This window comes from Scyliorhinus torazame, chromosome 11 (assembly GCF_047496885.1).
Source record: "Scyliorhinus torazame isolate Kashiwa2021f chromosome 11, sScyTor2.1, whole genome shotgun sequence".
NCBI lineage: Eukaryota > Metazoa > Chordata > Chondrichthyes > Carcharhiniformes > Scyliorhinidae > Scyliorhinus > Scyliorhinus torazame.
Window position 1 is genome coordinate 148,078,749 of NC_092717.1, and position 24,927 is coordinate 148,103,675.

General features: G+C 47.3%; 1 protein-coding gene across 1 annotated transcript in view; it reads right to left on the reverse strand.

Annotated features, from left to right (window-relative positions):
• Positions 1 to 5,138: 5,138 nt before the first annotated feature.
• Positions 5,139 to 24,927, reverse strand: part of kcnk9 (potassium channel, subfamily K, member 9) — a 95,935-nt gene continuing 76,146 nt past the window's right edge. Inside the window, exon 2 of the mRNA XM_072467869.1 lies at positions 5,139 to 7,074. Within this exon, the coding sequence (XP_072323970.1) occupies positions 6,233 to 7,074 (842 nt within the window). The 3' untranslated portion in view covers positions 5,139 to 6,232. The remainder of the gene's footprint in view (positions 7,075 to 24,927) is intronic.

Genomic DNA, 24,927 nt, shown 5'->3' on the forward strand with positions numbered 1-24,927 from the left:
AGACTGCCTCCTGGAAGATTGTTGTGCGGTCTCACTGCTTGGAAGCGTGGGCTGGGGAACCTCCTTTTGAACCCAATGTCAGGGTCCCAAAAATCAGGGAGAAACCCAGCCATAAAAGTCACTAATATAATTATTTCAATAAAGTAGTCACTTATATTTTGCAATTTGGCTGACTAGGCAAAACAGTGAGCTTCATAGGCTCATGTTCTGCCTAGATTCTTCAATTAAGTTAACTTTGTGTTAAAGACAGACCTTTGAAGACCAATAAATTATTGTAATGACAATAATGTTAAGGGAATTTCTATAATTTAATTAAAACATGCACTGAAGCATGAATGTACTACATAAGATTGTAGGAACAGGATTTTGCCACCCATTAAGGCTGAATTTGTATTCAATTAGGTCTTGGCTGATCTGCATCTTAATTACATCTACCTTCAATATACTTTTTAAAACCTAAAGAATATGAATATATTTGCACTGCTTAAAGTATATTCATATGTTGTGTATAGTTACAAAATATATATGTGGAAGTAACACATGCAAGATCGGCCTCCTGTCGGTGCTAATTACTATTAGAATTACAATCTAATGGGGGCCCTTAATATAGCTTTGGAAACTCTTAAGTATTAAGACTGGAAAACAGGCAACACCTGGAGCAACAGCCAGAAGCCTGATAGTATCTGAAGGAGACATAAATACCGTTTCTTTTTCTTTTCTCTCATCTTGTGGGCCCTCAGAAATGCTCTGATCCTTGGAGATCCTGGTGCTATCCTCAGTTCCTGGTTTCCTTTAATTGTGCACCCATTGGAATGATATGGAATAATGTGAAGAAAGGCGCGCTTAAGCTGCATTTGGATCTCTGAAATGTGCCTGGCTGTTCTTCTCTTGTGACTCAGCTACCTCTTGGACAAGTCACAGAGTGTCAAAGACAAAGTAAAGCAAGCAGAACTTCAGATCTGCTTTTCCGATCTTTGCACCAAAGAAATGGGTATTCAGGCTTTTATCTACTCATTGTCCGTGTTTTATGAGGAGTTAAAGTCATAGAAGCCTCTTTAGATAGGTCAATATTCTGGATTTCATTTTCTGTATTTCTCCTTATCTCTTAAGAGATTGGCTGAGAGGTTTTGGAATTTTCTTTCTTGCCATCTCTCACTTGAACGTAAGAAAATAAGTAAAAGTGGGACTATGCTACTGGTTGTAGTACTGAAAATCCTTCATTAATACGATAAGTCCAATTTAATTGAGGATTATCACTGTCATTTTCATGTATTTTGCATTTATGTATTTTGGGATAGCCCTGCGTACCTAGCAATTATTGATGCAGTTTAAGTATCTATCCTAAAGCATATTAAACTCCTGAATGTAGAAGCGTTAGTAGGTTCCTATCTTTGTCCAACATTTGCAAAGCATCACAGACTAATGTTTTTGAATGTGCAGACTAAATTGGTTGCTAGCAACAAGGAATTCATGAATTACATGTAACTTTCCTATTTATTATTCATACTATCGCCACCTTAACCTGCCCCTTTACCTCCTTCCTGCTCACCATCTCAGGCCCTCAGCACTCTTTTCAAGTGAGGCAGCGATTCACGTGCACCTCCTTTAATCAGGTCTATTGCATTTGTTGCACCCAATGAGGTCTACTCTACATTGGGAAGATTTAACACAGACTGGGTGACCGCTTTGCTGAACACCTCCGGTCCGTCTGCAAGTAGGACCCAGACTTCCTGTCGCTTGCAATTCAACTCACCGTCTTGCTCTCACGTCCACATATCCATCCTTGGCCTGCTGCAATGTTCCAGTGAAGCCCAACGCTAACTGGAGGAACAGCACCTCATCTTCCGAATAGGAATGTTACAGCCTTCTGGACTTAACATGGAGTTCAACAACTTCAGACTGTGAACTCTCTTCTCCTCCACCTTTACCCCATTTTTATTTCTATCAAAGAGTTACCCAATCTCGAAACGTTAGCTCCCTTTTCTCTCCACAGATGCTGTCAGACCTGCTGAGATTGTCCAGTATTTTCTGTTTATGTTTCAGACTCCAGCATCCGCAGTAATTTGCGTTTATCTTCGAATAAACGGTGCCTGAATTTTCCCTCAGCGAACCTGCATACATGGGGACAGCCAGCTGGAGTTGGTGAATAGCTATCAGGTCTGGATCTGAACTGTTTTTCTCCTCCCGAGCCCAGAGGCACCAGCCAATTGTAGAACTCCATCCCCAACCCAGCTGAACTCAGCTAAGACCATGTATGGACGGCACGGTAGCACAGTGATTAGCACTGTTGCTTTACCTGGGTTCAATTCTGGCTTGGGTTACTGTCTGTGCAGAGTTTGCATGTTCTCCCTGTGTCTGAGTGGGTTTTCTCCGGTTGCTCCGATTTCCTCCCACAAGTCCTGAAAGACGTGCTTGTTAGATGAATTTGACATTTTAAATTCTCCCTCCTTGTACCCGAACAGGTGCCTTAGTGTGGCAACTAGGGGATTTTCACAGTAATTTCATTGCAGTGTTAATGTAAGCCTACTTGTGACACTAATAAAGATTATTATTATTAAATCAGGGACTAACAGTATCATGGTCATGATTGCTTATTTTACACATGATTTGGATGTTAATTTTCAAATAATGATGGTAGTTCACTGATAAGAAGAGGGAAGAGTTCAAAAGTAACAAATAAAAGATAATATCGAGACATTGGATCATTTGGAAAGCTGGAGTCACAAATGCAATGATCTGATCTAGTATTGTCAAATAAAAATCGCTGACTAGCAACAGGTGCAGCTACAGTGACACTATTTTGTCAAGTACGCTAATTTTAGTACATACATAAACAGAATACAGGTAAATGTGTTTCACTTGGATGTTCACTTAACAAATATTTATCATTATTCAGTACAAAACTTTCGAGTTTTTTCCCTTTCCAAATGTTTGGAATTCTGGTATGAATTTATTGAACATACGTATCTTAGTGCAGCTTCCAAGATTTTGCAGAGCAGCATTGAGCAGTATTTTAAGTTGTACAGACTGACTGCTGAAAAAGTCGACTTGCACAGCAAGATGCATCAGTTCGCATGCGTTCTCTCGATCCAGTGGCTATATGGGACAACAGCAGTCTAATTTGAATAAATGCAGTGTCTGGTAAAGAGGCAAGAAAAGAAGTAGAAAGAATATAAACTTAGCAGTTGCCAGCGAAAGGACACAATACAGAAAGGATATCTGGAGGCACTGGGTGAAACAGTAAAGACTGCAAACATGATTTTCGATAGCAATTCGAAGGATTAAATCATATATATCGGGAGGTGGTACTGAATTTGTGCAGGTATTAGTCTAACTCTCCATAAAGACGATATAATTATGACCACCATACTGCAGTTGGGGCGTATATCTATTCTATGTAGGCTATACTAGCTGGACAGGAGAGTTAAAGTTCTTTGGCAAATATACAACCCCAACCCATGGCACTTTTCACATCCATCCGACTCAAATATTATAATGAGAGGCAAATTTGGCAACTGCATCAGAGAAGTCAGCATATTTCAAAGAGTGAAATGTTTTCTTTCTTTAATTCTTCAGAGACTCAGATCAATATACCCCTTTGAAAGATGCTACAGTGATTGTCCTCCCTCTCATCCAAGGTAGATGCTGCAGAAGCACTGGAAATGGCCCAATCACTGGCCTCCTTCTCATCCCCCCCCTACCCACTCCTGGTCTCTCCATCAGAACATTATCATCCTCTCTCACAACCCCCAATCCCTCTGCCACACTGTATAACATTTCAGTTTCCCCACACCTACCCACTCCATCACACCCTATCTATCAGATTTTGTCCCTCAGACAAGTTCTGTCCTCTATCCGACACCCACCCAACATGTTTTCAACCTTCTTCCAATCTCCTACCACGAAAGGTTTTGACTCCTTGACCAAGAAAGGTTTTGACTCCTTCCCAAATTGGAATTGTGAGTCAAGGGATGGAGCATTAATATTGGATACTAAAATATTGAAGGAATAGTTGTTGCTGGCATTTGAATAAAATAGAGCAGCTAACAAAACCTCCTGATATCGAAAACTGAATTTGATTCATTTTGGGTCATTTGTATTACATCAAAGGTTTGTTTCTTACAATGATTGATTAGGCTGGGAAATGTGACTTGATATCAAAGCAGACATTTCTATGTACAACTGCATGACGGTCTCTCGCATAGTTCATCATAATAAGCTTGTACAGTGCAGCCTGATAAAGATCAATCCTTTGTGCTGGTAAAGCTAACATGAGTTCACTTTGACTTCACCATGTGGTCTACACTGAGTCTAATATGTTACAGGACTCAGATTTTTTTTTAAAAAATTTAGATTACCCAATTCATTTTTCCAATTAAGGGGCAATTTAGTGTGGCCAATCCATCTAACCTGCACATCTTTTGGGCTCTGGGGGCGAAATCCACGGAAACACGAGGAGAAAGTGCAAACTCCACGCGGACAGTGACCCAGAGCCGGGATCGAACCTGGGACCTCGGTGCCGTGAGGCTGCAGGGCTAACCCACTGTGCCACCGTGCTGCCCGACAGTACTCAGATTTAAAAAGAAAAGGTGCAGGCATTTCTTTGGAACCAGTTGTAACTGTCAACCTGTAGTTAAACAATTAAACCAAAAAGTTCCTTTGTCCATTCATGAAAAAAATCAAATTGCCTAGGCTGGTCACATTTTGTGACATTGGTGCTGCCATTATGTTACATAGAAAGGAGGGTACAGTATGGGGGAGGGATCTCTTTTACCTGAGTGCTCATTCATCCAGTCATTGTAAACAGTGGCTGTAATTAACTATAACATTTAAGTGATTGTAAATCTGATTTGGGAAAGTTTGTGAATGTCACTTTGCACATAAGAGTTGTCAAAAATGTAATTTTTATTGCATGCAAAATATTTGTCATTTATAACATCTCTTTATACTTAAATTCATCAGTTAAATAGTCTCTGTACATTTTCATTCAAATTTGAATATATTATATATATATATATTCATAAATCTCTAGATGTCTGTTCTTTTGTACAAAATACTACCACTGAAGTTAGCTTCTGTGGTGCAAATTTACATGATTTCCCCTAACCATGTACATTCGTTATAAAAGCAACAATGTACATTTTGAAACGTGCCATATTTTAATGAAAAAATTAGAAAAGTGCATTATTTTACAACACTGCAGTAATTGTAAAGACAATGTAAAATATATACATATTAGTGCAATCATTACAAAAAAGAAGCAACCCCAATAATTACATTTTGTACATAAGTCTGAGAGCTACCTTGAGTTGTAAACATTTTGTTACAGCTTCCTATCATTTGAACTATTTCATAGAACAGCAAAATAAAAATCAATTTTGGAAATAACAGTTAAAATCATTTAAACTGTTAGACCTTCTAAAGAAAAAAATCATTTTTGTTGTTGATTTTCTAGTCTTATTGTGTTTACCCAGGCATTCAAAAACTAATTCCAGGTCATGCCAGTCATAACTGCGCTAAATAACTAAATGCAACTCCAGCCATTTATTTTTACTCCCCACAACATTCCAACAAATCTCCACAAGGGGTGAGAAAGAACAAACGGTTGGAATTGCCGTAAAAGCATAGATACTCATCATAAATCAATAAATATTAATGGTTTTATTAATTTCAATGCTAGTTAAGTTGTGTTTTCAGGTAAGTTACAAGGCATACCAGTTGTACAAAGCGCATGCATTTTAACTGGCGTGCTAAAATGATCTTTCTGCACCTTACAATCCAGTAATATAGAGCCAGCTGTTGAAAACACATCCAGTATACCGACTGCTTCATGTGTTCACGCGCATGCTGTTTTGGCAACAGGATTTTGGTTCTTCTGTTCTGTTAGTCAAATCTGAAACTCAGTATTTAAACTGTTTAACAAAATTAATACCTGATGCAATGTTTCCACACATCCAACTTCCATCATAACACTCTCTCATTCTAACAGTTTACTGTCTTTCCCAAGCAGAACAATGCCAATCTAACGAGTCCTCTTGCTTGTAGTTTCAGTGAATTCCCAACGTGTTGCTTGTTGCTAAAATTCCAACTGCCACCTGTAAGGCATATTGTCGCTACTGTAGAGCTTTTATTAACCATGCTTCATGCTTGGTTTCTGAGTCCCAGAGAAAGGTTGCTTTATTTTCCTCACCTTCTCCAGCACGCTCAAAAACAAATCAAAATCAGAATTGTTTCAAATGGACTTTCTCCTTCTCATGAGCCTGTGATTTTCATTGAAGCTGTGCAAACCTGGCGACACAGAACTCACCGGGGAGGGGAACAGACTGTTTTTCAATGTGCTCGGTGAAATCTCTTCTATCTTGTAAGATACTGAGTGAAAGTACTGGGGATTGAGTTGGGAACTGAATGAATTCTGGTGAGATACCACCTGGTTGGTATACTCATGGGACCTGTAGCACATGCAGGAGCAAACAGACTGCAGATCTGTCATCTCGGTTTTGAACCGTTGCCGGCCCTGTTGGGAATCCTCCTGGATATGGATGATCATGCTGTTCCTGTTTCCCGCCAAAGAAGCTCGCTCTTCGGCATCCCGCCGCTCATCTTCACTGTTCATGGTCAAAAACCTGAGAACCACAAGGTTGAGGAAAGCTCCAATAACCGTTAAACCCACTAAAATATACATGAAGCTAAAGGCCACATAGAGTGGCCTTTTCTGCAGAGCCTTATCCTTCTGGAGGGCCACATAGTCCCCGAACCCTATTGTAGTCAATGTGATGAAGCAGTAGTAATATGCATGAAAAAAGTTCCAGTCTTCATAATGTGCAAAGGCAGCTGCTCCGATGCACAGGGTCCCCATGCAAGAGAAGAAACCCACAGTCACCATGTTCTCCATAGACACATCTGTGCTTTTCATGCCCAGGCATTTCTTTATTCGTTTCAAAAGGTATTTGACAAATGTGTTCATCCGTTCTCCCAGACTCTGGAACATGACTAGGGTCAGTGGTATTCCCAGCACGGCATAAAACATGCAAAAAGCTTTACCTGCATCAGTGTCTGGAGCTGCATGGCCATATCCTGCAAAGCAAAACAGAACATAGTCATTAGTCAAATTGCACCCAGAAACTTTGGTGTTCGAGAATTTAATCTTCAAATCTTACAAAATGCCCTGGTGAATTAATCTCAGCTGGAAAATTTTCCATTTTATTTCTTGTTGACCTTTGGCACACCTTTGGTGTTGCGTTATCTCAACATTGCAACTTGATTGTCTTTGATGTTTAAAATATGCCCATCACCAGAACATAGGAACAGAGGGCTGAAAATTTCTCAGATGTATCTGTCATGAAATAACAAAAGTCTTTAATTACTAAATTATTTCATATCAATGTTGAATGTCAATAATGGTAAAAAGAAAAAATAGAGATACTATAAACTTAAGCAAACACAGCAATTCAAAATCAGCCTGAGGTCTGGCACATCTAAATTGCCAAGTTTTACAAAGAAAACTGTTAAAATTATATTGTGAATTCATGTTGACTTGGGTACTGGAAACCAGGGACTTGATTGAGATCAACCAAACTAATTTGATGTTTGACATAGGTAAAAGCATTGTTCATTACCAGAACATACTTGGACTCATGTTTCCAGAGGTTTCAATTCACAACACCACTCAACTTCTAAATATGTACTCTTCAACCCTAATAATTACATAACTGAATTGCCATGATTTGAACTGGGATTTATGTATGCTCTAGATAAAAATTGCATCTAATGATCATTTTGTTTAGTCAGTAATTCAAAAACATATGTGACAGAAAATATCAAACAAAGAATAGTTTGGCTTCCAGAATGTGGTGCTATTTCCAGGTTAAATGTTGCAATGGCTGAAATGGTCTGCCAGGGGATCTTCCGGTCCCGCTGATGATGAACCCCACCGGTGGCACATTCCCCTCTGGCGGAGGATATGGGGCACGCAAAACCCCATAGACATTGGATGGACCAAAAGATCCTGCCGCCAGCCAATAGCGGGGCACCTGTGATGTTATCAAGTATCCTATAAACTTGTAAAAAGAAAGGGAGCAATTTATTCCAGTGCTTTGCCTTGAGTGGTCATTCTAAACAAAATGGCAGAGAATGGGAAATGCTTTGCTCCAATTAAATTTTACAATTAGATCCCCCAGAGCGAGTTAGACAACTTCTCATAATAGCATCACAACATCCATGTCAGGACCCACTGCAGTGTCAAAGGGTAGACCTGTCCCACTCTTCTACCTGAAGAGGAAAGTATGGTTGGCATGGAGGGAACACACAGTAAAGTCACTATATTAACAAATCATTAAACAAAGGCAAAATTTTACGTTTAAATATTTGAAGAAATTTGAATTTTTCACATCTAAGGGCAAACTTGTAAGATTATTTCAGCAATTAGCACTAGGTAACACAGCGACCAGGGGTTTCCTGGAAAGATTCAATGTAACTACACCATGAAAATAGAATTACACCCCATTTTACCAAAGTTGCATGTTTCTGTTTTATGCCAGTTTTGACGCTATTGTTTGCATCTCCTTGGTTACATCTGCCAAAATCCAACTTAACTCATTAGAACTGCTAATCCTGTTCAAATGTCCAGTGAATGCAGGTTTCCTACATTTGCTCTGATTAAATTTGAATTTCTCCCAAACGTTAAGGTGCAGCAAGGTCCAAAGTCACCATTTATGTTTTTCGCAGATTTTTATTTATTTCTCCATACTGAGGCCTGCTCTGTATTTTATAGCTTCAGAATCTGTAACATTAAAAAGAAAAAAGCTTCTACTTCAGCATTTTCTTAGACATGAAATTCCTAATGTACATAATTGATTATGTGATGGCTCCCATCTTTACTTTTCAGTGCATCAGTAAGATAAGGAGGAACTACCCGTACCAGCCTCCCCGAACAGGCGCCGGAATGTGGCAACTAGGGGCTTTTCACAGTAACTTCATTGAAGCCTACTTGTGACAATAAGCGATTTTCATTTTTTCATTTTCAACTAAAGCAGAAAGAAGGCCTATATTCTGCACTTTCCCCTGCACACCTGCTATGGTAGCCGGGGCCAGATCTCAGTTTATTTTAGGAAACCGGACAAAATCCCAACAATTTTTCAATTTGTTAAACTGTGAGGAAAGAATGCTTCACCACAGGTGTGACTCCACTGAAAAATAGGAATATTTTATATTAAAACAAACTTTATTATTAATAATAATAATAATCATCACTTATTGTCACAAGTAGACTTCAATGAACTTACTGTGAAAAACCCCTAGTCGCCACATTCCGGCGCCTATTCGGGGAGGCCAGTACGGGAACAGAGGAGTAATCACATTTTCACAGAAAATAGCTTTTCAATTAACAGTTTAAAAAATTGTTATGGGAAACACTTTAACTACTAACTCATACCTTCTCTATCTCCAATTAAGCAAAGTCCATTACAGATCAAAAGCCACTGGTAAATAAAGTTAGCAAACACATATTCTTGCTGTACTATCGCAGAGATTTCCTTTTGGAAAAGTAGAGAGAGACCCTTTCAAGCACAACCTGCAAAATCCTTCAGTCTCTGCCAGGCTCCGGCTCAACTTGACAACATTTGGAAAAACTGTTATACAACTAAAAAACTCCCAGCAGACTGCCAACCCTATAAAAAGTGCAATACTGCAGACAGACCTGGGGCGAAATTCTCCGGAAACGGCGTGATGTCCGCCGACTGGCGCCCAAAACGGCGCAAATCAGACGGGCATCACGCCGCCCCAAAGGTGCGGAATGCCCCTCAATGTTGGGGCCGAGCCCCAACATTGAGGGGCTAGGTCGGTGCCGGACGAATTTCCGCCCCGCCAGCTGGCGGAAAAGGCCTTTGGTGCCCCGCCAGTTGGCGTGGAAATGACATCTCCGGGCGGCGCATGCGCAGGAGCGTCAGCGGCCGCTGACGGCATTCCCACGCATGCGCAGTGGAGGGAGTCTCTTCCGCCTCCGCCATGGTGGAGACCGTGGCGGAGGCGGAAGGGAAAGAGTGCCCCCACGGCACGGGCCAGCCCGCGGATCGGTGGGCCCCGATCGCGGGCCAGGCCACCGTGGGGGCACCCCCCCGGGGCCAGACCGCCCCCCCCCCCAGCCCGCCCGCGCCGCCTTGTCCCGCCGGTAAGGTAGGTGGTTTAATTTACGCCGGTGGGACAGGCATTTTAGCGGCGGGACGTCGGCCCATCCGGGCCGGAGAATTGAGCGGGGGGGCCGCCAACCGGCGCGGCGCGATACCCGCCCCCGCCGAATCTCCAGTGCCGGAGACTTCGGCAACCGGCAGGGGCGGGATTCACGCCAGCCCCCGGCGATTCTCCGACCCGGCGGGGGGTCGGAGAATCTCGCCCATGGTTCCTCCCATTCATTATATCCCACTCAGAACCCATTACCTGCTTACCTTAGTCTAAACAAAATGGGCGGGATTGTCCATCCCGCCGCACCCATTTTCTGGTGCGGCGCACCCCTACCGGCAGCGGGATCCTCCATCCCGCAGCCAGCCAATGGGGTTTCCCATTTTGGGTACCCCCATGCCGTCAGGAAATCCACAGGCGTGAGTGTGCAGCCGACAAAGCAGAGGATCCCACCGACGGAGAATCCCGTCTCAAGTTATCTAGTCTCCAGGGAATCTCCTGCAATCTAAACAAAGTTCCATTCGGCATCTCTTTGTAAACAGGTACATGGTTAGAATTAATGATCATCTCATTTTACAACATCGTTATTGCATCATTTGCAGACATACCACCTGCCTGTGTGTTAAACCAGGACTTTTAAAAATATTACGGCAGCAGATATATATTACCTTAACCCAGGAGTTTAATAACATTGCCGTAACAAATGTGTATATAATACAATCTATATAAAAAATTCTTACATCCATCACACCAATTGCAAATGGTCTGTGGCGCCCTCCCCCTTAAAGGGGCCAGGCTACCACATCTCTCCCCTGAACTCTTGTTGCAATTACCCTAACAAAGCTAAATACAGAAGTTACAAATATTATAAGAGACAACAGGGGAAATAGACTCCAGCAAAACATCTATCGGCCCAGAGACCTAATAATAATAATAATCTTTATTTATTGTCACAAGTAGGCTTACATTAACACTGCAATGAAGTTACTGTGAAAATCCCCTTGTTGCCACATTCCGGCGCCTGTTCGGGTACACTGAGGGAGAATTCAGAATGTCCAAATCACCTAGCAAGCACATCTTTCAGGACTTGTGGGAGGAAACCGGAGCACCCAGAGGAAACCCACGCAGACACGGGGAGTACATGCAGATTCCTCACAGACAGTGACTCAAGCGGAGATAGAACCTAGGACCTGGTACTGTGAAGCAACGGTGCAAACCACTGTGCTACTGTGCCGCCCACCGCTGGGTTCTTCCGGACCTCTGTAGCCCTACCATAGGCTTAGCATCCTTCTGAGCAATTGAATTGTCAATAGTCAATGTCACCTCAGGGAGCACCACCTCAACGACAGGCGATCTGGCGTCATTGGTTTCAAAGGGTGCAGCTGGTTGAGCAGAATCAGGGGCGGGATTCTCTGCAATCGGCGCGATGTCCGCCGACCGGCGCCAAAAACGGCGTGAATCAGCCCGGCATCACACCGCCCCAAAGGTGCGGAATTCTCGGCATCTTGAGGGGCCGAGCCCTAACCTTGAGGGGCTACGCCCGCGCTGGACTGATTTCCGCCCCGCCAGCTGGCGCAGAAATGACTTTGCCGTACGGCGCATGCGCGGGAGCGTTGGCGGGCGCTCACGGCATCCCCGCGCATGTACAGTGGAGGGGGTCTCTTCCTCCTCCGCCATAGTGGAGACCATGGCGAAGGCGGAAGGAAAAGAGTGCCCCCATGGCACAGGCCTGCCCGCGGATCGGTGGGACCCGATTGCCACCGTAGGGGCACCTCCCGGGGCCAGATCGCCCCGCGCCCCCAGGACCCTGGAGCCCACCCTCACCACCTTGTCCCGCCGGTAAGAGAGGTGGTTTGATTCTCGCCGGCAGGACAGGCATTCCAGCAGCGGGACTTCGACCCATCGCGGGACGGAGAATCGTCGGTGGGGGGGGGGGGGGGGCGCCAACCGGCACGGGGCAATTCCCACGGATGGGCCGAACGGCCTGCCCAACACGACAGGTTCCCGCCGGCGCCATCCACACCTGGTCGCTGCCGGCGGGAACAGCATGGTAACGCTGGGGGGGCGGCCTGTGATAGGCATTCTCACTCAGGGTTTAATCATTCCCGACTCTTGCTGGAGCTTCTCGACTTTCTCAACTGCACCTTCCTTCCCCGTTCAATTCATAACGTCTGTAGGCTACGATCAAAAACTTTTACCTCACCACAAATGTGGTGGCTCGAGACATACACTGGAGGCTTCCAGTAGTTAGCAAAGGGGTTTATTTATTAAAGGCAAAGGCAGTAAAGTAACAGGCACAGAACACAACACAACAGGTGCACTTTAATTTCTATGATATGTACAGGTCTTAACACTTCAGCTCAGGGGTCCACACTTATTGGGGTCCTGTTCCCAGGGCAAACACCCTATTGGCTGGGGTTTGCGTGATCCCGTATGATTGGCCCCAAGCCAGACATGTAATCCATGGAGACTGCCTCCTCAAAAGGCACTACACCTTTTTCAAATGAATTATTAAACATGTGCAGTAATGCCTTTCTCTGGATTCTTTCAAAATGCTTGGATGCAATCCATCCTAACCAGAGGTTTTATCCATTCTATGTTTTATTACTTTATTTTAAAATATTCCTCTTTTTTATTTTAAATGCATTTATCTCTCTGCTCATTTCATCATTCAATGCCATGTTTACCTTTTCCATAGCCCTGGCAAATACGGAAGAGAAATAATTACATTGGGGGTTTTTACAGCCCTTCCCACCAGCGGAATCTTCTGGTACCGATGAAGGCAACCCCCCAAAGTAAGATTCCCTCCAGCGGGACTAGCGAGCCACACAAAATACCGTTGACTTCGGCAGTACCAAAAGATCACACTAGCGGCCAATAGCGAGCCATCTCCATCGCTGAAAACATCCAGGTTGAGGGGGTGGGGGAAGTTGAAAACCCTGCCATCACGCTATTGCTTTCTGTGGTATTATCCGGTCTATTCCATAATGGCCCTATTCCCATCGCAGTCTTTCTTTTTTATTAATGTACCTGTAAAATATTTTACTGTTTTGTTTAATGTTCCTTGAAATTTCATTACATGTCCCTCTTTGCCTTCTGATTTTTATTGAACATGGAACATAGAATCCCTACAGTGCAGAAGGAGGCCACTCGGCCCATCGGGTCTACATCGACCCTCCGAAAGAGCACCCCACCCAGGCCCATACCCCACACCAACTGCTGGTTTAGCACTGTGGCGACTAGGGGCTTTTCACAGTAACTTCATTGAAGCCTACTTGTGACAATAAGCGATTATTATTATGATTATTATCCCTGCAACTACGCCTAGGGTCAATTTAGTAAAGCCAGTCCACCTAACCTGCACATCTTTGGACTGTGGGAGGAAACCGGAGCACCCGGAGGAAACCCACACAGACACGGGGAGAAAGTGCAAACTCCACACAGACAGTCACCCGAGGTTGGAATTGAACCCGGGTCCCTGGCACTGTGAGGCAGCATTGCTAACCACTCTGTCACCGTGCTCCCAAACCCTTTTCTCTCTTATCATGCGCTCCTCTGCTATCTATGTATTTGCTGTAAGCTCAATTGTTCCCTTATGTCTTTATTCATCCTTGGAGTCTCACTAGTGTTTAGTGAGATCTTTCCTTTTAGTGGAATGTATATTCCCTGCACTCTGTTGAACACAGTTTTAAATGTTTCCCATTGTTGTTCTTCATGATTGTTTTACAGTCTGGCTTTAGATTTTATTTTCCAAAATTCTGTTCTCTGCCACTTATAATCAGCTTTTCTCCAATTTCTTCACTGGTTTTCATCATACATATCTCCTTCTCAATTGTCATTTTAAAGTAAATGATTTTCCAAAAAGTTATAAATGTTTTAATGCTGGAGTCAAGCAGACAGTTTGTGCATTGATAACAAGATAAGCTATTTCTGGGGAATAGAGCTCCTTGTGTACTTGCAAGGATGGTCTGGTAAATGCGGATTCTTACAGTCCCTGTAAAGGCAGTGGGTGAGATTTATCACATAACCTGCCACATGTCTCATTGCAGCCCCACCAATGGCCAGCGACAGAATCTTACGGTCCTGTCATGGGCAACGGGGGGGCTTCCTGTTGAATGCATCCCTCGCCACCAGGAAACCTGTGGTGGGGGTGGACTGTTGGCAAGTTCCGGTCAATAATCTTTTTTAAAAAGAAAGGAAACCCCACGCCTCCAATGGAAAGAAAACCACCGAGCAATATTTCACGTTTTAAAACTTCTACCATGACAAATCAACCAAAACAAAAACATAATTCAAACATTAAATAACAGGTTGTGGATATTTCAAATAAAAAGGTCAATTTCACTTTAAACAGTCAATACTTACAGTATTGATACGCATCATATCGTTACAAGCACACACATTAATTCCCACACAAATGTGGGATCACACATGCAATCTCACAGTCTTTCCAACTCAGCCTTTGCTATGCACGACCTCGCACTTCCCACTCAATCATGTTGGGCTTGCGTCACATTCACCTGCAGCTGTATTACGTCCAAAGTCCCAGGACACACAAGGCATGGGTGGAGGAACCCTCTCTCACTCATGTGTCGCGAGGGCAGTATGCCCAGAGATTTCCTTCTCTGACCCACTGGTCTGATGGCCTCTGACAAAACTGAAACAACTGCAATGGCTCTTGTCTAATCTACAGTCCATTGCGTTTCCTGTCTTCAGCTCATTGCTCATTCCAACTGTATAACACACACAGTAACACAGTCTGTGCTCTATTCTCAGAGACCTGGGGCGAGATTCTCCGACCCCCCGCCGGGTCGGAGAATCGCCGCGGGCTGGCGTGAATCCCGCCCCCGCCGGTTGCCGAATTCTCCGGCCGAATCCCCCCCCCGCGATTCTCCGGCCCGGATGGGCCGAAGTCCCACCGCTAAAATGCCTGTCCCGCCGGCGTAGATTAAACCACCTACCTTACCGGCGGGACAAGGCAGCGCGGGCGGGCTCCGCGGTCCTGGGGGGGGGCGTGGGGCGATCTGGCCCAGGGGGGGTGCCCCCACGGTGGCCTGGCCCGCGATCGGGGCCCACCGATCCGCGGGCGGGCCTGTGCCGTGGGGGCACTCTTTTCCTTCCGCCTTCGCCACGGTCTCCACCATGGCGGAGGCGGAAGAGACTCCCTCCACTGCGCATGCGTTGTTGAATCTGGGGCTAAATTCTCCGGTATCGGCGCGATGTCCACCGACTGGCGCCCAAAACGGCGCAAATCAGTCGGGCATCGCGCCGCCCCAAAGGTGTGGACTGCTCCGCATCTTGGGGGGCCGAGACCCAACCTTAAGGGGCTAGGCCCGCGCCGGACGAATTTCCGTCCCGCCAGCTGGCGGAAAGGGGGTGGGATTCTCCACTCCCGCGCCGAAGTGGCCGCGCCGTCGTGAACGCCGTCGAGGTTCACAACGGTGTGAAACGGCCCCGATCCCGACCGATTCAGGCCCTGACAATGGGCTAGGATCGGGGCCGCGTCATCTACACGTGCCAGGCCTTGTCGCCCGCGGAAAGGCGGCGCCGCATAGGTGACGCGACCGGCACCGCATAACTGCCGTCATCTGGCGCCAACCTGCGCATGCGTGGTTGCCGTCCTCTCTAAGTCCGCTCCGCAAGAAGATGGCGGACGGATCTTGCGGGGCCGCGGAAGGAAGGAGGTCCTCCTTCAGAGAGGACGGCCCGACGATCAGTGGGCACCGATCACGGGCCGTGCCACATTTAAGATACCCCCCCCAGTGCAGGATCCCCCCTCCCCCCCGCAGGCCGACCCCCCAGCGTTCACGCACCGTTCACGACGGCAGCGACCAGGTGTGGTCGGCGCCGGGGGAACCCGCCGTTTTGGCCTGGCCGCTCGGCCCATCCGGGCCTGAGAATAGCAGGAATCGCCATTTTGGGTCTCTCCAGCGATTCTCCGGCCTGCGGCCCGCGGAACTCGACGGGGCTGTTCCCGCGCTTGGGAGAATTGGGAGGGCGTCGGACCGGCGGCCCGGGAAATTTTGGCGGACCAGGCGATTCTCCCAACCGGCGTGGGAGTGGAGAATCTCGCCCAAGGCCTTTGGTGCCCCGCCAGCTGGCGCGGAAATGACATTTCCAGGCGGCGCATGCGCGGGAGCATTAGCGGCCGCTGACGGCATTCCCACGCATGCGCAGTGTAGGGAGTCTCTTCCGCCTCCGCCATGGTGGAGACCGTGGCGAAGGCGGAAGGAAAAGAGTGCCCCCACGGCACAGGCCCGCCCGCGGATCGGTGGGCCCCTATCGCGGGCCAGGCCACCGTGCGGGAACTCTCGGGGCCAGATCGCCCCACGCCCCCCCCCCCATGACCCCGGAGCCCGCCCGCGCCGCCTTGTCCCGCCGGTATGGTAGGTGGTTTAATCTACGCTGGCGGGACAGGCATTTTAGCTGCGGGACTTCGGCCCGTCCGGGTAGAGAATCGCGCAGGGGGGCACGCCAACCGGCGCGGCACGATTCCCGCCCCCGCCGAATCTCCGGTGCCGGAGAATTCGGCAACCGGCGGGGGCGGGATTCACGCCAGCCCCCGGCGATTCTCCGACCCGGCGGAGGGTCGGAGTATCCCGCCCCAGATTCAACAACAGGACTTCGAAGACTGACAAACAGAAACATTTTCCAATCAGATAGAACCTTGCTTGTTTCTTCTTTACATGAATTCTCAGTATGAACTAAAGTGCCAAACAGAAAACGCAGGCTAATCCAACCCGGTTGCAATTATCACATGAGCATTTTCTGGAAGCTAACGATGTCATAATCAGAACCACAATGAACCCTCTTTCAGAATTCTTCCAGCCCACATTGGCCTAAAAGTGACATTGCACAAGAGAAAATATAGCTTTTCCCAGCACATTGGGCCTCACAAAATTGGACTTCACACATTGATCCAACCTAAAACTGTATCAAAGCTGTTTCTACCCCCCCACCGAACACTCTGTCTTAGTCCTAAAATTAGTTTCTACTTCCAAATTCAATTCAATATTTACTCAGAAGCAATTAACTGGAATGATTTTTAATGTTATCAATATTATTAATGTCACCACGTTTTACAAGCCATCAGGTATAGCAAGTGAATTGTGCTGGCATGAGCATGGTGACTAGAAGCAATAGGAGCTATAATGAAGCATTTTATTTGATTTAGAAACAAACAGACCAGTTAAGGAAAGTGTGAGGCACTGATCAGAGGCAGAAAAGGAATTTTCACAAAAGATGAAGGAATTGGCAAACATACTAGCTAGGTTATTTGTCCTAATTTCCAAAAATCGCGATAGTGAAGTTGCATGCATCGTAGAAAGGTGAAAACTCACAGAAACAAATTGCCTGGGGCTCTGGGCAATAATCCTTCAACCACCCTTTGATCTGGAACGTATGCCAAAGGAATGAAGGGTTGCCAAGGTAACACTGCTATTCAAAAAATAAAAAATAAATAAATTGCAGAGCTTTAGGTCAGTTCAGCATTGGTAGTGGGTAATTTCTTTTTTTTAATATAAATTTAGAGTACCCAATTCATTTTTTAACAATTAAGGGGCAATGTAACGTGGCCAATCCACCTACCCTGCACATCTTTGGGTTGTGGGGTGAAACCCACGCAAACACAGGGAGAATGTGCAAACTCCACACGGACAGTGACCCAGAGCTGGGATCGAACCTGGGACCTTGGTGCTGTGAGACAGCAGCGCTAACCACTACGCCACTGTGCTGCCCTAGTAGTGGGTGATTTCCAGAGACCAATACATAGGTGAAAATGAATACTTACTTCGAAAAACATGGGTCGATTACAGACAGCCAACATGAATGGGCTAGTTGTATGTGACAAATTTAGTACACTTCTTTGAAGATGAAATGAGTGCATTGCATGATCACAGAACTCTGCTTTCTTTTTCCTTTCAACCTTTTATTTCCTGAAGAATTTAACTCCATATGGAAGTTTTATTCTATTGATGCCAGCCAACCTTCAGTACCTGAATGTTCATTATTTATGTGTGGATATTGTTCAAGTCAAAATTAATTGGCTTTAAAAGCAAAAGTAATTTGCGAAGAAACAATTCTCACCGGTAGTGGTTAAAGTTTGGAATGCACTGCCTGAGAGTTGAAGCAGCCAAAAGAGAATTAGACTGTGATCTGGAAAGGATGAATGTGTAGGATTATGGGAGAGAAGGCTGGTGAGAATGGCTCAAAGTGGACGGGATTGTCCAACCCCCCAACGGGTCGGAGAATCCGCGGGGGGCGGCATGAATCCCGCCCCACTGCTCCGATGCCGGCAGCCGTATTTTCCTGCGCCAGTTTTCGGGCGGGGGCGGGGATCACACCGTTGGCAGCGCCCCCCTCCCCCCCTGGCAATTCTCCGGGCCCCGATGGGCCGAGTGGCCGATGGTTTCTGGCCAGTCTCGCGGCGTGGATTGGACATGGTCCCACGCGGCGGGACCTGGCTGGTAGCCCGACTGGTGTGGTCGTCGGGGAGGCGCGGAGGGATCCGGCCCCGGGGGGGCGCCCCACGTTGGCCTGGCCCGAGATCGGGGCCCACCGATCTGCGGGCAGGCCTGTGCCATATGGGCACTCGTTCCTTCCGCGCCGACCTATGTCGGGCTCCGCCATGGCCAGCGCGGAGAAGACACCCCCCTGTGCATGCGCTAAAATACGGCAGCCGGTCTGCGCATGCACGGAACCACGCCATCTCGGTGATTCGGGAAAATCCCGCAGAGTGTGTTGCTCATTCAGAAAGACAGCGCAGACAAAATGGGCCAAATGGCCTCCTTCTGTACTGCAACAATTCTGTGATTCTGTCATGAGGAGGACTATAAGCAACTTTAGGAGGAATTAAGTTAATAGGTTGGACAAATACACATCAGATGAAAGGAATGTGAGGTGATATATTTTTGGAAGGAAAATTATGAAATATGCACTAAATGGCAGAACCTTAAAAGGGTTATTGAAACAGAGATAGCGAGGTGAATTCACCGCCTCCCTGGCTGCATGTTCCTCGGCGGTGTGCCATCGCTGGCAGCGAGATTCTCCATTCCTGCCACCGGCCAATTGGTTTTCCGGTTGTAGCCACCCTACGCCGCTGGGAAATCAGTGGCAGGGGTGTGCTGCCGACAGAACAGAGAATCTCGCCGGAGGAGAATTCACCCCAGAGTTGCAAATCCCTAAAGGTGTAAAAAAAGTTGATTTACAGGATTTAGGGATTTTTAAAATTGGGCATCACGTACAAAAGCAGAGTTAATGCTGGACCTGTACAACTCATTGGTAATTATGCTAAAATGTTGGAATATTGGGCGCGATTCTCCAAGCCTGGCACGGGCCAGAGAATCACCGCAACTGCGCCACGCCGCCCCGATGCCGGCGCGCGATTCTACGAGGCGTGGAGAATCTCCGACCCGGCGGGGGGTCAGAGAATCCCGCCCCAGATACAACAACAGGACTTCGAAGACTGACAAACAGAAACATTTTCCAATCAGATAGAACCTTGCTTGTTTCTTCTTTACATGAATTCTCAGAATGAACTAAAGTGCCAAACAGAAAACGCAGGCTAATCCAACCCGGTTGCAATTATCACATGAGCATTTTCTGGAAGCTAACGATGTCATAATCAGAACCACAATGAACCCTCTTTCAGAATTCTTCCAGCCCACATTGGCCTAAAAGTGACATTGCACAAGAGAAAATATAGCTTTTCCCAGCACATTGGGCCTCACAAATATGGACTTCACACATTGATCCACCCTAAAACTGTATCAAAGCTGTTTCTACCCCCCCCCCCCCCCCCCCCCCCACCGAACACTCTGTCTTAGTCCTAAAATTAGTTTCTACTTCCAAATTCAATTCAATATTTACTCAGAAGCAATTAACTGGAATGATTTTTAATGTTATCAATATTATTAATGTCACCACGTTTTACAAGCCATCAGGTATAGCAAGTGAATTGTGCTGGCATGAGCATGGTGACTAGAAGCAATAGGAGCTATAATGAAGCATTTTATTTGATTTAGAAACAAACAGACCAGTTAAGGAAAGTGTGAGGCACTGATCAGAGGCAGAAAAGGAATTTTCACGAAAGATGAAGGAATTGGCAAACATACTAGCTAGGTTATTTGTCCTAACTTCCAAAAATCGCGATAGTGAAGTTGCATGCATCGTAGAAAGGTGAAAACTCACAGAAACAAATTGCCTGGGGCTCAGGGCAATAATCCTTCAACCACCCTTTGATCTGGAACATTTGCCAAAGGAATGAAGGGTTGCCAATGTAACACTGCTATTCAAAAAATAAAAAATAAATAAATTGCAGAGCTTTAGGTCAGTTCAGCATTGGTAGAGGGTAATTTCTTTTTTTAATATAAATTTAGAGTACCCAATTCATTTTTTAACAATTAAGGGGCAATGTAACGTGGCCAATCCACCTACCCTGCACATCTTTGGGTTGTGGGCTGAAACCCACGCAAACACGGGGAGAATGTGCAAACTCCACACGGACAGTGACCCAGAGCCGGGATCAAACCTGGGACCTTGGTGCCGTGAGACAGCAGCGCTAACCACTGCGCCACTGTGCTGCCCTAGTAGTGGGTGATTTCCAGACACCAATACATAGGTGAAAATGAATACTTACTTTGAAAAACATGGGTCGATTACAGGCAGCCAACATGAATGGGCTAGTTGTATGTGACAAATTTAGTACACTTCTTTGAAGATGAAATGAGTGCATTGCATGATCACAGAACTCTGCTTTCTTTTTCCTTTCAACCTTTTATTTCCTGAAGAATTTAACTCCGTATGGAAGTTTTATTCTCAAAATTAATTGGCTTTAAAAGCAAAAGTAATTTGCGAAGAAACAATTCTCACCGGTAGTGGTTAAAGTTTGAAATGCACTGTCTGAGAGTTGATGCAGCCAAAAGAGAATTAGACTGTGATCTGGAAAGGATGAATGTGCAGGATTATGGGAGAGAAGGCTGGTGAGAATGGCTCAAAGTGGACGGGATTGTCCGATCCCCCGACGGGTCGGAGAATCCGCGGGGGGCGGCATGAATCCCGCCCCGCTGCTCCGATGCCGGCAGCCATATTTTCCTGCGCCAGTTTTCGGGCGGAGGCGGGGATCACACCGTTGGCAGCGCCCCCCTCCCCCCCCTGGCAATTCTCCGGGCCCCGATGGGCCGAGTGGCCGACGGTTTCTGGCCAGTCTCGCGGCGTGGATTGGACATGGTCCCACACGGCGGGACCTGGCTGGTAGCCCGGCTGGTGTGGTCGTCGGGGAGGCGCGGAGGGATCCGGCCCCGGGGGGGCGCCCCACGTTGGCCTGGCCCGAGATCGGGGCCCACCGATCTGCGGGCAGGCCTGTGCCATATGGGCACTCGTTCCTTCCGCGCCGACCTATGTCGGGCTCCGCCATGGCCGGCGCGGAGAAGACACCCCCCTGTGCATGCGCTAAAATACGGCAGCCGGTCTGCGCATGCACGGAACCACGCCATCTCGGTGATTCGGGAAAATCCCGCAGAGTGTGTTGCTCATTCAGAAAGACAGCGCAGACAAAATGGGCCAAATGGCCTCCTTCTGTACTGCAACAATTCTGTGATTCTGTCATGAGGAGGACTATAAGCAACTTTAGGAGGAATTAAGTTAATAGGTTGGACAAATACACATCAGATGAAAGGAATGTGAGGTGATATATTTTTGGAAGGAAAATTATGAAATATGCACTAAATGGCAGAACCTTCGGCGAAATTCTCCCCCAACGGCGGGATGTCCGCCGACTGGCGCCAAAGCCGGCGCCAATCAGACGGGCATCGCGCCGGCCCAAAGGTGCGGAAGGGATTTCCGCCCCGCCAGCTGGCGGAAATGGCGTTTGTTTCCCCGCCAGCTGGCGCGGAAATGCGGCGCATGCGCGGGAGCGTCAGCGGCCGCTGTCAGTTTCCCAGCGCATGTGCGGGAGCGTCAGCGGCCGCTGTCAGTTTCCCGCGCATGCGCAGTGGGGAGAGTCTCTTCCGCCTCCGCCATGGTGGAGGCCGTAGCGGAGGCAGGAGGGAAAGAGTGCCCCCACGGCACAGGCCCGCCCGCGGATCGGTGGGCCCCGATCGCGGGCCAGGCCACCGTGGGTGCACCCCCCGGGGCCAGATCACCCCGCGCCCCCCCCAGGACCCTGGAGCCCGCCCACGCCGCCTGGTCCCGCCGGTAAATACCAGGTTTGATTTAGGTCGGCGGGACAGGCAATTTCTGGGCGGGACTTCGGCCCATCCGGGCCGGAGAATCCAGCGGGGGGTCCCGCCAACCGGCGCGGCCCGATTCCCGCCCCCGCCCAATCTCCGGGAGCGGAGACTTCGGCGAGGGCGGGGGCGGGATTCACGGCGGCCAATAAAAGGGTTATTGAAACAGAGATAGCGAGGTGAATTCACCGCCTCCCTGGCCGCATGTTCCTCGGCGGTGTGCCATCGCTGGCAGCGAGATTCTCCATTCCTACCACCGGCCAATGGGTTTTCCGGTTGTAGCCACCCTACACCGCTGGGAAATCAGTGGCAGGGGTGTGCTGCCGACAGAACAGAGAATCTCGCCGGAGGAGAATTCACCCCAGAGTTGCAAATCCCTAAACGTGTAAAAAAAGTTGATTTACAGGATTTAGGGATTTTTAAAATTGGGCATCACGTACAAAAGCAGAGAGTTAATGCTGGACCTGTACAACTCATTGGTAATTATGCTAAAATGTTGGAATATTGGTTGCAATTCTCCAAGCCTGGCACGGGCCAGAGAATCGCCGCAACTGCGCCACGCCGCCCCGATGCCGGCGCGCGATTCTACGAGGCGTGGAGAATCGCCGCCATTTGCGCCGGCATGTTTGGCACGGTGCCAGTCGCAGGCCGCTGTCCACGGTGGGGCCGCCGTTTTTGCGGCCTGGATCGTCCGAGCGGCCGCGCGGAAACGGTAGAGTCCCACTGGCGCCGTTCACCCCTGGTCGCTGCTGGCGGGAACTCTGCGCGAAGGGTCAGGGGGCGGCCTGTGGGAAGGGGGAGGGGGGCACCGTCCCCGGGGGAGGCCTCCGATGCGGTCTGGCTCGCGATCGGGGTCCACCGATCGGCGGGCCGTCCTCCCCCCCCCCCGGGCCTACTTTGTTGCACGGCCAGCCCCTGAACCCCCGCGCCATGTTGCGAAGGGGCCGGCACGCTGACGAAGTCCCCCACGCATGCGCGGGTTGGCGTGGCACCCATTTGGCGCCGGGAAGGGAGGCTGGAGTGGCGTGAACCGCTCCAGCGCCGTGCTGGCCACCTGTGGAGGGGGCAAACACTTAGTCTCCATTTTGGAGAATCGCGCCCATTATTTCTAGTTTTGAATGTAATAAAGAGTGTACAGAACAGATTTATTAAAATGCTACCAGGGATGACAGATTTTAGATATTATGATAAAGTGAAGACACAAGGGTTCTTGTGAGAACAAAAAGGTCAAGGGGATATATAATAGAGGTGTTTAAATGATGAGAGACTTTAATGAGGTCCATAGGGCAAAACTCTTCCACTGGCTGGTGAGTCAGTAAACAGAAGTAATGAATTTAAGATCATTAAGAACAGATGGAGAGTTTTGACATTTTTCATGCTTTGGTGTGCTAAGATACAGAGTACCCTATCAGAAACATTGACAAAAGCAGATTCCATAACAGTTTTTAAGAGAAGTAGATAAAAAGCTGTAAAATAAATTTTTAAGGAATTTGGTGAACGTGTTGAGCTAATGGATGAACTGGTTTGCTCTCTAAGCAAGCTGAAAATGGGTGTGGTGGGTCAAGTAACCCCTGTCTGACATGTAGGATTCGATGATCCCATAAGATGCAAATGTCATAAAACAAAGGAAAATTGCCAATTGTTAGAAGATGACCTACTGCTCACAAGTTTAGAGCATCCACCTTTCACCTGGGAGATTCAGGTTATGTCAGGGTCCAGCACAGACTAATGCACACTTATATAGGAACTAAAATGTTAGAAAGGGGACATAACTTTGAGAAATGAGAGAAAACATAGAGAAAATGATTACTGACCGACAATAAAGGCAAAGTAAGTCAATAATGTTAATGAGATTCAGCCCAGTTGTTGACTAAATGTTAAAGGCTTTTAGGCATACACTTTGCTGAGTACAGGGATGGGATTCTCCCATCCGCCAGTTGCGTTTCCCCCTCCCCCGCCTACAGCGATATTCCCATTGTGGCCACCTCACACCGTCGGGAAACCTACGGGCGAGGGTGCGCTGCCGGCAGAGGACCAGAGGATCCCGCCAATGGAGAATTCTGCTGCAGAACTTTATGAACAACATCTTGCACCTCTTTTCATATGATAAAAAACCCAAAGTGCTTCACAAAGTGGAGCTGGATACCAAGCAGAAATTACAAGACCATAAGAAATAGGAGCGAGAGTAGGCCGCTCGGACCCTCGAGCCTGCTCCACCATTCAATATGGTCAAGGCTGATCTGACATTCCTCACATCCACATTCCTGCCCTTTCCCTGTAACCCTTGATTCCCTTACTGATAAAGGATCTACCTATCACAGCCCTAAATATACACAAGGACACTGCCCCCACAATCATCTATGGTAAGAGGTTCCAAAGACTCACAACCCTCTGAGAGAAGAAATTCCTTCTCAGCTCAGTCTTAAATTGGCCCCTCTTTATTTTGAGACTTTGTCCTCTAATCCAAGATTGTCCCAAGAAGGAAACATCTCAGCATTTATCCTGTCAAACCATTTAAGAATCCTGGACA